Consider the following 16,907-nt stretch of genomic DNA (forward strand, 5'->3'; position numbering starts at 1 on the left):
AGCCGACACAAGAGCGTGGCCTCAGGTTGTCCGGGTTGAAGAGGTCTCGCTGAACACCATGGCACCCTGATGCCACAGATAGGGGAGTCATTGCATCGTATCTTGTTTGTGTTCTGTTTTACCAATTGTAGGGTTGGGATAATGTAATTTCTACTAGGACTGCGTAGGAGTTCTGTAAAGATAAGGAAAGGACTCTGGTTCTGGGTAAATTTGCATTGTTTTTCTTACTTTTGGCACCATACACACCGAGGCTAAAATAAACCTACTTGGCAATAAGCCCGTTTTTGTTTCTGATTCTGAAATGTTGTTTAAGGTAAATGACAGACACAGATTTCTGGCTTCTAGACTCTAACAAATGGGCAAAACATAGATAATCCTAGTTCACAATTGGGCTAAAATCAGCGACCTGAGGACCTTCTCTGAGACGTACAGGAACGTGCTCAGACCTGGCCTCTCATCTCGGGGATACATCATTAGCTCTGCTTCGTACCGTTTCATCTCTTATCTGCTCTCCGTTTGGCAGCTCCTCAGAGGTGAAAGGTGAGCTAAGTGATGGCTCATTATGTTCCTCTGTTATGGTAGCAGAGCAGACACACCCCCACCCACAGGGAACAGAGGTGTTGCTGCCAATTTGTGCCACGATGTTGGGATCAGTAGATTGATAGCATCTGTCCTTTAGCCGCTTAGCAGATGCGGCTAAACGGTTCTGTTAGCCTTTGACCTCGGTATCAGTTCTGAAGTTCTTAGTAAAATCAACGTCTTGTCACTTAAAGGATGTTTTGAAGTGCGTGGTTGCTGCAGTTGACAACATTGCATCACCGTCATGCTTTAATGATTGCCAGACAACAGATTTGTGATGGACAATGAGCCAGAAGGACATGGCCATGGGTTCATAGTTACGGTTAACTAGCCAGAATGCATCTACGGAGTCGGCCCTCATAATCCTGGCAGCCATCTTTGTTTTTTTTGTATCTTTTGGCATTAAAAAGAAACAGCAGAACAACCCTGAGAGGTAAAAGATGTGGAGCGTGGAGACAAAGAATGGCTTGCTTTCCTACAGTGCAGACGCCTTTCTGCCTATTTTCATATTCTGAAAACTTCGAGCAGCGGCTCCTGGATTCATTTATCACTGGGACAGTTGTTCTTTGTAATAGACGGAGAGCTTTGGCCATCTTTTTACGATGACCTCAGTCTTATAATAGCGTGGCCTAGCAACAGCTAAAGCCTAGACTGCTGCTACTTAGCTTAAGCTAGTTAGCAGAACAATGCCGCCCCTCTCTCTACAGCTGACTTCCAAAAACTTCTACAGAAGATCGCCGTGTTTCTACTCCCTAAACAGTTGTAGAAAGACAAGGTAAAATGAACCAATGTGAAAGAGGAATACTTTCTGGGAAGCTTAAAAGCACCATGGGATCAGGCTGGAGCAAAAAGACGAGCAGTCCAACAGAAAAGGTTGTTTTGTCTGGAGAGGACAGGAGTCAGAACCCCTCTGTTCACTGAGAAGATGAAGTGGACATTCTGGATTTTGTCTTTCATTTTTGTAAACCATGTAGCGAACACTAATTAGAATTTCTCTTTGCTAAGGAATCAATGAATACATGGAACTATATTTCAGTTTATTAGGTTTTTTATTGGTTGACACTTTTGGTACCTGTAGTTGAATTGGTGCATTGTCCGATGAAAGGACGTCTATATTCTCCCTTTGATTCCAATGTTGGGAGGGATGCTGCTAGCCTCGTTAAGAGTATATCCCTTAATTAACTCTGCAAACGACAGACTGTCACAACTGAAGGAACCAAAACCTAATATTATATCAACTCACATTTTAAACGACAGCTAAACATCTTTTTAGGTTAGCTTTTTATTAGCCACACCTGCCTTTCGGTGTTCCTACTTTTATATTGTTTCATTTGATTTATTGGTCTTATTACTATCATCCTTTTACATTTGATCCTGCACGTTTGCTTTTTGTATCTTAGCAATGATTGTCTTAGTCTCTCCGTGAGGAACCATTCCTGTTGAAAAGTTTTGGCACATTTACCAAACATCCTCCTTCCTCTGATTTTTCATTATGTCACACGTACTAACTCCTCATGTTGCAGCTCTGTTGTCTCTTATGTAACGTGATCAAAGGTCGTTAAATCATTCTCAGATTGGCCGTTGTTGTTTGGATGCTTTATTTGTTTGTGTGACACCAAGGTGACGGCGTTGCAGTTGATTAAAAAGTCCCCAAAGGTTGTTGATAAAAAATCTCCTTTCCCCCCCGTCACTGCGGTCCGGAGACTCGTACCCGGATTGATCATGTGGAGAGTTTGTGGCGTTGGTCCTCTGTTGTTTTCCTCCTCACAGTCCCAGCTGCTGCAGGGATGTGTGATTGAAATATTTATCGTGTGAAACGTGCGTCAGACGAGCGTGACGGATCTCGCCGCTGGCTTTAATGTTCCTGCATCAGCGAGACGAATGTGCTTCATCAGAGGACGTCCACGAGTCCTCTCCTTGTGTTGACTGAAATAAAGATGAGTCTTCAGTGCTCGCTCTCTCAGTCGTGGCAGCTGATACCACTTTCCTATAAAACTCTCTTTTTTTAATGACTGATTTATTGAAGCTTCGCAGCAGAAATCCTTGATGATTAACTTCCAGCTCTCCGGTTTTATAATGATATATTTGTGCCATCTGTTTTTATAGGAACACGATGTGGCTCTCAGTGAGTCCTCTATAATCCCACAGAGGAACGACTTCCAGAGAATCAAACGTACTCATTGCCTGATCAGCTAGTTACAGCACCACGGTTTCAGGGAAAATACTCCATCCATCCATCCATCCATCCATCTCCACCCATCCACCCACCCATATCCATCCACCCACCCACTCATCCATCCATCCATCCATCCACCCACCCACTCATCCATCTATCCATCCATCCATCCATCCATCCATCCATCCATCTCCATCCATCCATCCATCCACTCATCCATCCACCCACTCATCCACTCATCCATCCATCCATCCATCTCCATCCATCCATCTCCATCCACCCACCCACTCATCCATCCATCCATCCATCCATCCACTCATCCATCCACCCACCCATATCCATCCATCCATCCATCCACCCATCCATCCATCCATCCACCCATCCATCCACCCACCCATCCATCCATCCATCCATCTCCAACCACCCACCCACTCATCCACCCACTCATCCATCCATCCACCCACCGGCCCATTATAGTGTAAATCAAGGGTCAGCAGGCTTTAAATAAGGCAGGCTTGTATTTCATATTCACAAAACATTTACACGATAAAATCCGAGCTCTGAAAGTAGAAATGCATGAACTAAATAAAGTAAAACCACTTCATTGGTGACACCTCTGCAGCCTCACCCACATATACTATACAGGTGTTATGCAAGCATTACGTAACCTCCATATGCTTCCAGTATATTTGATGTAACTTCAATGGCATGCAACGTCCTCCTCACGTCATCCCACAGACCTCCACTGCACCTCCAGTCTGTCTCTGAGACATCCACTGAACACACTGCAGTCAGGATGGTACGTCTCTGTGATCTGTGAGAGTCAGAGTGCTGTCTCTCCCTCGGACCGCAGGCTGTTTAAAGTGACACCCATCATCGGCTGCTGAGAGGAGCAGGATTACGCGCAGTGACAGAGTGATTGGTCCTGAATAAACAACAATTGTGCAGGAATGCCATCTTTCTCTCCGGGTCTGAAGCAGGGTCTGTAGGGTTTCACATCTGTTGACAGGGCTGCTGAATATCTCCCGATGAGTTCTCCTCACAAATGAACTGTATTAGAGGTCGTCGTGTGCAGGACAGACTATACTCGCCTGTTCATACAAAGCACGTTATTAAGTGTGACTCCATAACATCTTAAATCCTGTTGAACACCGGAGCTTCTCACTGGAGGCAGGTAAGACTTGAACGACGAGTGGCGGCTAAATCTCTATTGAATACGGCCGCTCAGAAGCTAGACTTACTGTGAGGCGTATGAGTTAAAAAGTCTGGACTGAATTTATCGTTTTAAGGATATTCAATATAAGATCAAAACAAGAACCAAACATTGTCATACTACCAAACCTCCACATACACCAGGAGCCCTAAATACCCTAAACCACACCCATGTGACTATTACTGGACAAACAATTACAAGTGTGTGTGGTGTTAACAGACATCGAGAATAATACATCTATAAAGACAGCACAGCATTTTGGCTCCTACACGAGGGTATGGATGAAAGTGTGCAAATGACATCCTGTCGTCCACTATCCGACCTGATGGTTCAATAGTAACTGCTGTAACACGGTTAGATGGTGAAACTCATTTTGCAATTCAACTCGCAGACTTCCAGCACCATACTAAAGTACCGTTAGTAAAGGAGCAGTTCCCTGTCCAATATATAAAGGATACCGTGCAGCGAGTCAAAAAAAACATCGACAGGGTGATCATGGAGCCCGACGAGAAACAGCTACGTATTGAATAAGGGAGGAGGGAGGCAGTGTTGCAGTGGGATAGTGCGCTGGTCTTCGGATCAGAGGAGCACCGGTTCAATCCCCACTGCAGTCAGCAGGTGGTTGTGTGTCCGGGCAACACACTTCCCAACAAATTACTCCCAACAGTATTGAGTGTACGCAAGTCGCTTCGGATAAAAGCGTCTAACAAGTGACGTGTGATGTAATGGATAAACCAAATACTTCCCCCAAAATATACATTTTAAAGGATTATTTAGATTTCAAAATAATACTGTTGCTTGAGGATAAACTTTTTTGTGAAATTGACTGGACTTCTTTCTGCAGATCGATATATGACCGACCCCTTATATGACCAATCAGCAATGTGTATTCAACCGAGCCGTGTCGGAAGAACAAGGAACCCCTTAATCGTCCCACAGGGGTTCCCAAGCCAAATCAGACTTCCACTTCCACCACCACTGCCCAGTATGCTTTAACACAGGGATGTCCAAACTTTTTTCACCAAGGGCCACATACAGAAAAATATACAAAGGGGTGGGCCCCTCACTCGAGGTGATGTATAGTGCCTCATAAGTTAGGTTATAAGTTAGCAAAATCAATCAAATGTAGGAAAATGCTTTAAGAAAAAAAACAAAAACAGCCTGCATCCCAGCTCTCCGTAGGGTTTCATTTACCTTGTTGGCAGCTGATTCCTTAAAAGAGAAGCCTCAGATTGCTGAAAATAAGGGGAAATATTAAGGGTCTATTTCAAGCTTGTTATAGAAATAAGTGATTGTGTTAGAAAGTGTTTTCAACTTGAATTGACTGAATGCATTTGAACAGTGGGCTTATTCACACATGAATACTGTGTAACATATGTTTACATATATATTTAAGAAGTATAATATAAGACAAGCACAAGTTTCATTTGTGGGCCGTATTCCATTATAGTTTTAGAATGTGCAGAGGGCCGATTCAAAATGGCCTGCGGGCTGCATTTGGCCCCCGGGCCGTAGTTTGGACACCCCTGCTTTAACACTACAAAAAACCACAACATTTGTTTTGTTCTGGACTTCAAGCATCCCCTCGAGCATACCGTAGTTTAATAACACGTTGGCCTCTGAATGCTGCGTTACGGCTCTCCCTGTCTTAAATAAAACAGTAACACAACCTGAGTGTAGTCCACCTGCATCGACACATAACTACACAAACAGTGGAGTTCATGTAAATGATATTCAACACCTCTGTAACGCCAAGATAAAACAGTTCCTCCGATATGAACGCGCTCTCCAGTGGCCCTCACACAGACGGTTGATTGCTCCTGAAGGGTGCTCTGCTCTGTAGACGGAGCGGGACACCGCCTCCACCGGGCCGTGGGCTGCGTGATTTCCATCCAATATGCACACCCACCACCAGCGCCGTCTACACTAAGCCTGATAGATTGCACTTGAATATAAATAGATTGGAAAAGCACAGCTGCAAGTAGGCCCTTCAAAGCGAATGAAAGCCAGGAGAGACACCTCTGGATGTCCGGTGCAGAATCACAGCGAGCAGGTGCCTTTAAAAACCGACTCTGTATCATCTGGAAAACACACACGCTTTCACCAACTGGGTTGAGTTACATCACAGAGAAACAGAGGGGTCATTTATTAATATAAAAGGTGCAAAACATTTAAAGATGTACCATATTATTATCCTTCTAGGATGCGAGGCACAAAGAAACACAAAGACAAGATAAGAGGTACTTTTTTAATCCCAAACCGGGAAATGTTTGTGTTGCATAAAACAAAACAAGGCATTGCACATATTTAGAATTAAATAGAAGAAATAAACAACTCTAAAGTGTAAACATCTCAAAGAAGAAATAGAAAAAAACTCTATAAGTGCAAAGTGTGTTTGATTTATGTCCAGTTAACAAAGTAAAGGTTTTTCCATTTGTATCGACGGCCAAGGAATGGGATATGGTGAAAACCCCGGATATAAAGGAGAGCTTGCATTGACAGATGGTTTGAGATATACATACGGCTGGCTCATTTTCCCTCGGCTGAATCAACCATTTGTCGGGTTGAACTGGGCGGTAGTGTCTCAGAGAGGAAATGGGATCTACCAATCAGAGGGAGAGAGGTTCAATCCCTAGGCCATGAAGTCAACATGTCAAAGTGTCCTCGGGTAATATACTCGATACTTGAAAGGCTGTCAAGAAAACAACCTCCAGTTTTGTTGAATTACTCTTTTGAAATCACAAAACTGATTGGCTCTTGGAAATGACTTGATGTTGTTGTTTATGAGGAAGGATACATCTGGATGTTTCTTTACGTATGTTCAGTGCATGTCTTCGCACTCTGTTGACCCTGAGAGGTTTACCTGTGCCCAGGTTTTTCATTAGTGCTCCTTTCAGCTTTGCAGCTGATGTTTGGAGAGGCCTGTCGCTCTAAACATGTCTTATCAGCGCTCCGTTGTTGTGCTGCTGGTGAGAGGCGATGTGTGTGTGTGAGGGGATGTGTGTGTGTGTGTGTGTGTGTGTGTGAGAGGGGATGTGTGTGTGTTTGTGTGAGAGGGGATGTGTGTGTGAGAGGGCATGGATGTGTGTGTGTGTGAGAGGGTATGTGTGTGTGAGAGGGTATGTGTGTGTGAGAGGAGATGGATGTGTGTGAGAGGGGATGGATGTGTGTGTGTGTGTATGTGTGTGTGTGTGTGTGTGTGTGTGTGTGTGTGTGTGTGTGTGTGTGTGTGTGTGAGGGTATGTGTGTGTGAGAGGGGATGGATGTGTGTGTGTGTGTGTGTGTGTGTGAGTGTGAGTGAGAGGATGTGTATGTGTGTGAGAGGGGATGTGTGTGTGAGAGGGGATGGATGGATGTGTGTGTGTGTGTGGTGTGTGTGTGTGTGTGTGTGTGTGTGTGTTGTGTGTGGGGGAAGGGGAATGTGTGTGTGAGAGGGATTGTGTGTGGTGTGTGTGGTATGGTGTGAGAGGGATGTGTGTGTGAGAGGGATGGGATGGGTGTGTGTGTGTGTGTGTGTGTGTGTTGGGTGGGTGTGTGTTGTGTGCGTGTGTGTGTGTGTGTGTGTGTGTGTGTGTGAGGGATGTGTGTTGAGATAGCACAGCTCATTAGAAGGTCTGGGAAACTGCTGTGGAAGAAAGGCTTATTTATCTCATGACACTCTCTCACACACACACACCACACTCACACACACACACACACACACACACACACACACACACACATTAGAAAGGGAAGTTCTACCTTTGAGAGAGCCTAAAAACTGGAGGATTCAGAGTGTAAAGTTTGCCAAAGGGTTAAAGACGTTTGATTGGATGTGTTTCTCTTAATCATACATAGTAATCATAGCGCTGTTTTAGGTGCTCAAAGTCGCTTTACCTGACTTTACAGACTTTTTTAGCTAAACTATATCCCTAGTGGGCTTAACTGGTGCTTGATTGAATTGATTTTGGTTTGTAAACAAAAAGGGTTTCCTTTGTTTGTATTGTATCTGAGAATAAGTTCATGCTGAGGGAAATGATCCGTGTAGAAGTCACAGCGGGATGTTCATTTTATTTTTGTGTGATGCACAAGACTTTTGACTGGACTTCTTTGATTTGAAATAGCTTACCTTCAGTAAGACAGTACATCATACTATTAAAAACAACTGATAAACGCTGAAAATATTTGATACCATTAGTCCGGACTTTGAAATCTTTTTTTGGAAAACAGAAAAGAAGGAGATGAATGTTTCGCCCGCCTTACTCTCCCTTTGTCTGGCTGTATTTTATTTATTGTGTCCTTTGAAGTGATGGCTAAAGTGTAAGAATAATCAGTGTCGGAATATTTTGGAAGATGAAAGTACGGGACCAGCATCGGTTTTCTTCACCGCTGAAAACTAAGAGCATTCCACTTCCTATTCATGAAAAAAGACCCTTTGCATTTTCCCCTCACACTTCCCTTAAGTGGAGATAACATCTGGGATAAGAAAGCAGTAAAGAGTAAGAGGGAAAGGGAGGAGGAGGAGGTGTGTGTGTGTGTGTGTGTGTGTGTGTGTGTGTGTGTGTGTGTGTGTGTGTGTGTGTGTGTGTGTGTGTGTGTGTGTTCTTCAAAGCTTGGTGTGTGTTAGATCAACCCTTGGGAGAGTAGTGTTGAAGATAAGCCTGTGACAGCTGCCAAACACCTCTGTGTACGTATTTCTGTGTGTGTATTGGGCTGTGTGTGTGTGTTTGTGTGTGTGTGTGTGTGTGTGTGTGTGTGTGTGTGTGTGTGTGTGTGTGTGTGTGTGTGTGTGTGTGTGTGTGGGCCCCCCATTCAGAAGGGGTGTTTCTGAATCCCAAACACCTGCCAGCTCGGGTCTCTGATGGCAGGTGTGAGTCGGTTTGTACGTGATTCAGGCCGCTGAGGAACGTGGAGCATATGTGACGGTCTTATCGTCAGAATCTCTCTGTAATAACTTTGAGACGGGCGCAGCGATGGAGAGATTACTGAAATGTGAGGGAGGGTGAGGGCAGATCATATGAATGCTACGTGCCTGATTCAGCCAAATGGAGTGGGATGACGTATTTTTGTAGGCTGAAGGGAAGTAAGCTTCTTTTTGGTTCCCTTGTTAAAAAGCCAATGGGATTTTTCCATAACTACAGCACGGTCACATGACTTCACCTCACCACCGCTAAGCTAAAGGCGGCTAATGCTGGGCTATAAAGGAACTACAGCACGGTCACATGACCTCACCTCACCACCGCTAAGCTAAAGGCGGCTAACGTTGGGCTATAAAGGAACTACAGCATGGTCGCATGACCTCACCTCACCACCGCTAAGCTAAAGGCGGCTAATGTTGGGCTATAAAGGAACTACAGCACGGTCACATGACTTCACCTCACCACCGCTAAGCTAAAGGTGGCTAATGTTGGGCTATAAAGGAACTACAGCACGGTCACATGACTTCACATCACCACCGCTAAGCTAAAGGAGGCTAATGTTGGGCTATAAAGGAACTACAGCACGGTCACATGACTTCACGTCACCACCGCTAAGCTAAAGGTGGCTAATGTTGGACTATAAAGGAACTACAGCACGGTCACATGACTTCACGTCACCACCGCTAAGCTAAAGGAGGCTAATGTTGGGAGTGATGACCTTTAGTCGTCTCTTTTAGATACTTGTTAGCAGCTGGTGCTTTTAAGAGGCTTCAGACATTCACTAGTTGGGTATTAATTGAGATACGAACAAAATGTTTAAGAAGTTTAAGCATTTGTTAGCCACAGAGCTTATTTTCTACTATATTCCGATTAAAACTCCCATTAGCATTCCCTCAACCAACCTCTTGCTTATGCTAATGTCCATGTCAGCCTGAAAAACATGTTGTCTTTGCACCACTCTATGTAAGCTAATACACTAAAGGACAAGTAAATAGAATAAATACATACAAGTGATCAAACAGTAATAACAGCGGCAGACACTTGAGCCTTTTTTATTCTAAATATGTTTCTCAGAAAAAGAACACCACTGTGAAGAACTGTCTTTCTCTGTGCTCACATTAGCTAACAGGAGCTAGCTATCAATGGGGGTGCAACCTCTATACCAACATAATTTTAGTACCGCCATTCCGACAGTCTACCCAGGCGCGTCGGGGCATCGTCTTCCTTTCATTTTTGTTTGTGTGTCTTTTTGAACATATTCAGTTTATATTGTTCAATATAATACAGCCTATTGTTGTAATGGATGCACTGACTGGTTGGCACTCAATGTAGTTGTCCGATCGCCCTGCGTCCGATCTGCAAGGGAGTCGCTCAAAGACAGTTAAAGCTATGCAAGCCATCGAGGCTGCTCCCAATTCTGCGGAGCTGCAGACCGGAGCTGATGGGATGACGATCGAGAGACTTGGAGGAGCAGTGGCGGTGGATTCGGGAGGGCAATCAGAAGCATCCATGAGGGAGGAGGGGGGCCCTGCGTGTCTGACAGTGTCAACTACCGCTCCGAATGCTTCCACTTAAGTGGAGCTATGCAGACCCAACGCACCATGCCCGAATGTTTGAAAAAGAAGTAAAGTGTCGGAGTAGTGGCACGTTGAAAAAGAAAAATGGAAATGCCGCCACTCCGGCAATTAGACGTCAATGTCGGAGTGGAGGTATGTCGGAATAGCAGCATGTAACCCTATCAATGCTAATCTCTTCACTTTTATGCTGAATCACTTTGCATCCTAGCCTGGTTAGTTAACTTGCTAGGTAAGCTAAATACACGGAGAGTGTGTAGTTACTGTTGCGTGTTTAATTTGTAGTAGATCTATTCGTAATACTTTGAGATTTTTGTTGCTAAGGTTAATAGGAGCTAACTGGCTAAATGTGTTAGCAGCCGTTGAGCTTCTTATAGTTTAAGAAAGGAATGTGGAAACATCAAAAGTTACATGAAATGAAATAAAAAGTATATTGTTTCATTAAAAAAACCCTGAAATAATACCCTGATTTTGAGAAATGCTTCAATTAGAAGTGGAAGAGGCCAAAAAATCCTGGCAGTGCTGCAGTGCGTGAGGACAATAAACGTAGGGGTCAATATTAACGAGTGAAAATACCAATGACAATAAATCAGCCGTCTCTCAGATGTGTGGGAGAGCGGAAGAAAGTTTTCCTGCCTGACATCACCGGGGTTCAGAGGTTAAATTCACAAGCAGGTGGCCGGGAGAAGCAGAGCCTGAACCAGGAGGGTTTTTTAAGAGGCTCCATTATTCTCAGGCACGCCATCTGTTTCTATGACCCGCTGTGTGAAAACTGAACATCAGCAGGAGAGAACTCTTTAAAGTAGAGACGCTACATACTGATATACACCTGAACATCAGCAGGAGAGGACTCTTTAAAGTAGAGACTCTACATACTGATATACACCTGAACATCAGCAGGAGAGGACTCTTTAAAGTAGAGACTCTACATACTGAACTGATATACACCTGAACATCAGCAGGAGAGGACTCTTTAAAGTAGAGACACTACATACTGATATACACCTGAACATCAGCAGGAGAGGACTCTTTAAAGTAGAGACTCTACATACTGATATACACCTGAACATCAGCAGGAGAGGACTCTTTAAAGTAGAGACGCTACATACTGATATACACCTGAACATCAGCAGGAGAGGACTCTTTAAGTTTGGTTTTGCATTCGGTTTCATGACTTGGAGAGTTTGGAGTTCGTCTCTGTCCTGAATCAACTAAACTTGAGTAACACTGTTTTCACATGAAGCCACATGGGATCATTTAAAAGGGAACACATTGTTTCACTGACGACTGGCTGATCTGCAAAATGTCATGGCAGAGTTTTTTCAGTGTCTGCTTTTCTTTCTGTCTCTTTTTTTTTTACCCAGCATGCCACTGTAACCTGCACGCCCGCCGCTGCCGCTTCAACATGGAGCTGTACAAGCTGTCGGGCCGGAGGAGCGGCGGCGTCTGCCTCAACTGTCGCCACAACACGGCCGGACGCCACTGCCATTACTGCAAGGAGGGTTACTACAGGGACATGACCAAGTCCATCTCTCACCGCAGGGCGTGCAAAGGTAACAGGAAACAGGAAGTGCCCAAGGTTGGAGGGCTACAATCATGCACAGTCACCGGTATTCTCACGATTAGTTTTTGTTAAGGTGTTTCCTCTAAAGTTAGGGTTGAGGTTATGTTTTAGAATCATGCTTTACAAATGTTTTGTAATTATTCTCAAAGTACCATACTTAAGACGTCTAACCCACTTTATTTATCAAAGATATAATGTTGAATATATTAGCTGTAGGCTACAGTACTGAGAGGCTAAACACAAGAACAACACAGTGAGGGATAGATCTGTTTTACTCGATTAATTCTCCACGAAACAGGAAAATACCATCGACACCAGTTACCTGAACCACTATAATGAGTGACTATTAGGGCATAGTAAACACAGATAACAAAGAGACTTTACTTGTGGCTCCTACGTTAAAGATAAGTGTATTGAAAAACATTTTGTGGGATTGTCTTCTGCAATAATCCAAAATGCAATGGAGAAATCTCATTGGAATTTGGAGACTTTGCGATGCTAACGTCGTACAGAAATGCTACACCACTCTTTTGTGACCCTTGGAGGGGTGAGTGTGGCTGATAATACTTGTGTACTAGCTACTTTTACTAGAGTTGCGTATGGATATGTGTTCTTCCTCCACCCCCCCCCCCCACACACACTTTAAAGGAATTCTTTAAGAAGCGTCAGTGTTTCAGTGTCAGTGAAGTGACCCGTGCAGCTCCTGAGCTATTTGGGTTCCTCCGTGGATCCCTGACAAGACAAACACAACAAACAGAGCGGAGGTGTGAGCTGATCCGCTGAACAGTGCGGTGGAAACAACTCGCTAATCGCCCTCCATTCATACCTGCAACACACTGCACCACAGAAACAACACACAGGTGTGAGCACATACGTCAGGTTTGAGACCGAGCGGCGGAGGATTAATGTGTGTGTGTAGAAACAAAAGAGGGGCTCCTTCTGTCTCACAGCACCTCAGGTGGTAAAGACGAGGCACTGAGCAAACACACTGCCGTCACTCATCGGCAAAACATCCCATGGACGTTCAAAACATTGTGATTATCCATTCCTTCTCAGCTGTGATTGGCTGTTTCCCTGATCCCTGGTAAAGAGTGGTGCATGAATGAGTCATAAACACTAAACTAAGATGGCAATTTAGACGTTAAGGTTACCTGGTCTGGAGGTCAATGGTTTTCTGAATGTGTTTTTGGTTGTCAGCCTGAAATACGATCTGTCAGCAAATATCCCACTGGTGGATTTAAAAACTGCCCAACATTAGCCGCCTTTAGCTTAGCGTTGGTGATGTGAAGTCATGTGACCGTGCTGTAGTTCCTTTATAGCCCAACATTAGCCGCCTTTAGCTTAGCGTTGGTGATGTGAAGTCATGTGACCGTGCTGTAGTTCCTTTATAGCCCAACATTAGCCTCCTTTAGCTTAGCGGTGGAGACGTGAAGTCATGTGACCGTGCTGTAGTTCCTTTATAGCCCAACATTAGCCTCCTTTAGCTTAGCGGTGGTGACGTGAAGTCATGTGACCATGCTGTAGTTCCTTTATAGCCCAACATTAGCCTCCTTTAGCTTAGCGGTGGAGACGTGAAGTCATGTGACCGTGCTGTAGTTCCTTTATAGCCCAACATTAGCCTCCTTTAGCTTAGCGGTGGTGACGTGAAGTCATGTGACCGTGCTGTAGTTCCTTTATAGCCCAACATTAGCTTTTTACTTCAGGAGTCATTAAGTGGTGTTCATATAATATGCTGCTGAACAAAACGTGTAAGTATCATAAACGTTGAGATTATTTTCTGTAACAATCCAAAATCACCTGGAGAAATCCCATTGGCTTTTTGTGGAGGGAACCAGACAGATGCTAACTTTAGGGTCGGCCTACAGAATGACATCACCCAGCACAACTTTATAACTCCAACAACGTTTTAATTAATTTATTCAGCTTGCATGAAATAGAAGAAACGGCACGAGTCTACAAAACCACCTCAGAGTTTATATTTATCAGCCCTAGGATCGATGTCCTGCATGTGTTAGCAGAACACAAGCCTGATAGATCGTCTCTCCTGAGCTCCAATAAAACACTTTTTACAGCATTGTTTCACTCAGCCAGGCTAAACATTTTCACAAGCTATATTTGGGGGAGCAGGTTAATGTAACAGAGCTTCTCACTGTGCCCTAATGATGTAGCAACACCCATAGATCTCTGCAGGGTCTTTTCCAAACAGCTGGATCGGTAACACGAACACTCAAAGCCTTTCTCTCCGTCACCTCGTACTGTACGCCCGGCTCGGTGCCGTGGGATCAAACCTAAACAGCCTGATTGCTGCGTTCTTGCTCAGGTGACACAAGCAGGGCGAGGTGACATCAGTTTAAAAACCTCTGTATTTATTGTTGGAATCAGCCAACCATCGCAGTCTGCTGTTGTTGGACAGGAAATACAGCGGCGAGCCAACACGGCCAGGAGGAAGTCTGCTTTCATTCCTCAAAATACCCCCTCCCCTCTTTCTCTCTCGCCAACACTCCACATCTCAAGGGGAGTACATGTGAAGGGATTACGTAATCAGGATAATCACATTTTATTTATAAAGCCTGATATCAGAAATTAACCATTTGTCTCAGAGGTGTCATTTAACTGTCCACAGACCATCGCGGGAAAACTCCCAAAGAGACCCCACAATTAACGGGGAAAATGGATAGTAGTAGATGTCACGTGTATACAGACAAAAAAATGTACACAGATTACAACATATGCAATCCAAATGTCAAACGATCCTCCAGGTGCCACCCCAAAACAATGAAGTGAAAAAAAAAGTATTAAAGAAATCTATAATAATAATAATTTTAATAATAAAAGATAATTACTAAAATAGTAGAAATAATAACACATATTAATTTAATTCAATCTTTATTTTTGAAATAATTGTAAAACTAATTAAAACCATCAAATATTTTACTTTTTTTGCAAATTTCTTTTTACTTTTACTCAGTTATTATATTTATAATATTTGGTTTTACACAGCTTTATAACATTTAACAGGATTGTGTAATTAGGATGCAATAAATGATAACTGTACTTATTTACAGTTGCATATGAAAAGACTTAATCACACTAAAATACAGTCATTATCCGAGGAGTCCCCATCTAATTTAAAGGAGCATTTACAGGGTATTTGTATTCTGTTTGACATTGAAGTAATCCAACAGTAATCAAGTTACATACAATTTAAATTGTAATACTTAAATTACATTTTAATTGTACCTTCCCAACCCCGCATGTCCTCAAAGATGTCCTCAACGGTTGGAGGTTCAGAGCGTCTCCATCTCCAGTGGCAGCGAGGAATGCCTCATGTTTAATTTCCCAGATTAACAACTGCACCCCTCATCAAGCGCAGTGTAAACACGGCACTCTGAGCAACCCCCCCCCCCACCCCCACATGCCCCTAACGGTTTATTTTCCTATTCCCCATCCCCTCATACGTTTGGCAGTCTAAGCCTTTAACCAGGCGGAGAGATGAGATGGATCACTGCCACAGATCCTGATTGGTCCATCGTTTTATAATGATTGATCATTAAAGTGTTCTCAGAGCTGGTAAAGGTGCAGCCAGTTTGAATGGCTTTGTATACTGCAGGGTAGCTGCTGGATTTACTGCAGGTGAACTACAGTCTGATTTAAGGGCTGATTATATTTACCATCATTAATCCTAATCTGCCTAGCAACTAAAGGGATTAAATAATGTAGAGGAGTAAAAGTACACCATTTACCTCTGAACTGTAGTGGAGTAAAAGTACACAGTAGCATGAAATTGAAATACTCAAGTAAAGTACAATTTTGGGAACAGAAACTATACGTCTTTGGTCAAACTGCTTCTCAAATGCTTGTATTAGAAGGTTCAGACTGTGACGTAATGATGTTGGATTTCAGGATTACGTTTCATTGTTTGGGGCACAACCTGAAGTAGTTATATAGCTATATAAACATGATCCAACAGATTTTATTATATTGATTCCTGGTAGAAACATTGAAATCTCCTCTTTATTACGCCATTTATTTATATAACGATTATTTGATTGCATTTCATTAAACAGCCCCTCAATTCCCAGAGGATGTTTCTAAGAACCACCATTTCATTTTGTTCCAATAAATACACTCGCTCGATTTGCTTTCATATTACAAGTCAAGTAGAAGAAAAACAAAAGAGAGAAAGGTTTAATACGCATCTCGTTATGTTCTTAAAGCTCCATAAATTCCAACTCCAACCTCGACTGCACCACTTCAAAAGCATTAGGACTGACTCTGCCCGTACGTACAACACATGCTGGGCTTCCATTTCAAACACACTGGCTTTATGGTAAACGTTTCACACACACACACACACACACACACACACACACGATGAATTTCTCACATTTAAACGTGCGATCCTCCCAACTAACAGCTCAAACAGACTTTGAAGTGCGCTCCACTCGTCTGTTAATGGGAAACATTATTCAGGCAGCGACTCTTTGCCAAAAAGCTTTACATTGGAAACTCAATCTGAAGAGCACACAAAGAATCACAGCGGAGAGGCTGCTCTCTCTCTCTCTCACACACACACACACACACACACACACACACACACACACACACACACACACACACACACACAGGTTTTAAGGTCCTTTACTTGTACGAATATTAAGGTCTAACAGAACCCTAGTACTTTAATTTGGTTTTCCTTTTCCTGTAGTTTGTTATGTTAGTGCATGTGTATGGTCCTCATGTGTTCCTCTCCCCCTCCTGCCTGAAAATCCTCCATTGGACTCCTTTGTTTACTTCCTGACATCACTACGTAACATGCTTGCGCTTGTATTTGCTAATGCTCCGACACATTGTACGTCATAGACTAAGGGGGCGGGACATCTCTAAGTGCCGGCCAGCTAAC

At 43.5% G+C, this 16,907-nt stretch overlaps 1 protein-coding gene across 1 annotated transcript in view; it reads left to right on the forward strand.

The window, feature by feature from the left end:
- Positions 1-16,907, forward strand: part of ntn1b (netrin 1b) — a 57,181-nt gene that overhangs the window by 18,166 nt on the left and 22,108 nt on the right. Inside the window, exon 3 of the mRNA XM_063902905.1 lies at positions 11,805-11,993. Coding sequence (XP_063758975.1) covers positions 11,805-11,993 — 189 coding nt within the window. The remainder of the gene's footprint in view (positions 1-11,804; positions 11,994-16,907) is intronic.

Source organism: Eleginops maclovinus, chromosome 16, assembly GCF_036324505.1.
Source record: "Eleginops maclovinus isolate JMC-PN-2008 ecotype Puerto Natales chromosome 16, JC_Emac_rtc_rv5, whole genome shotgun sequence".
Classification (NCBI taxonomy): Eukaryota; Metazoa; Chordata; class Actinopteri; order Perciformes; family Eleginopidae; genus Eleginops; species Eleginops maclovinus.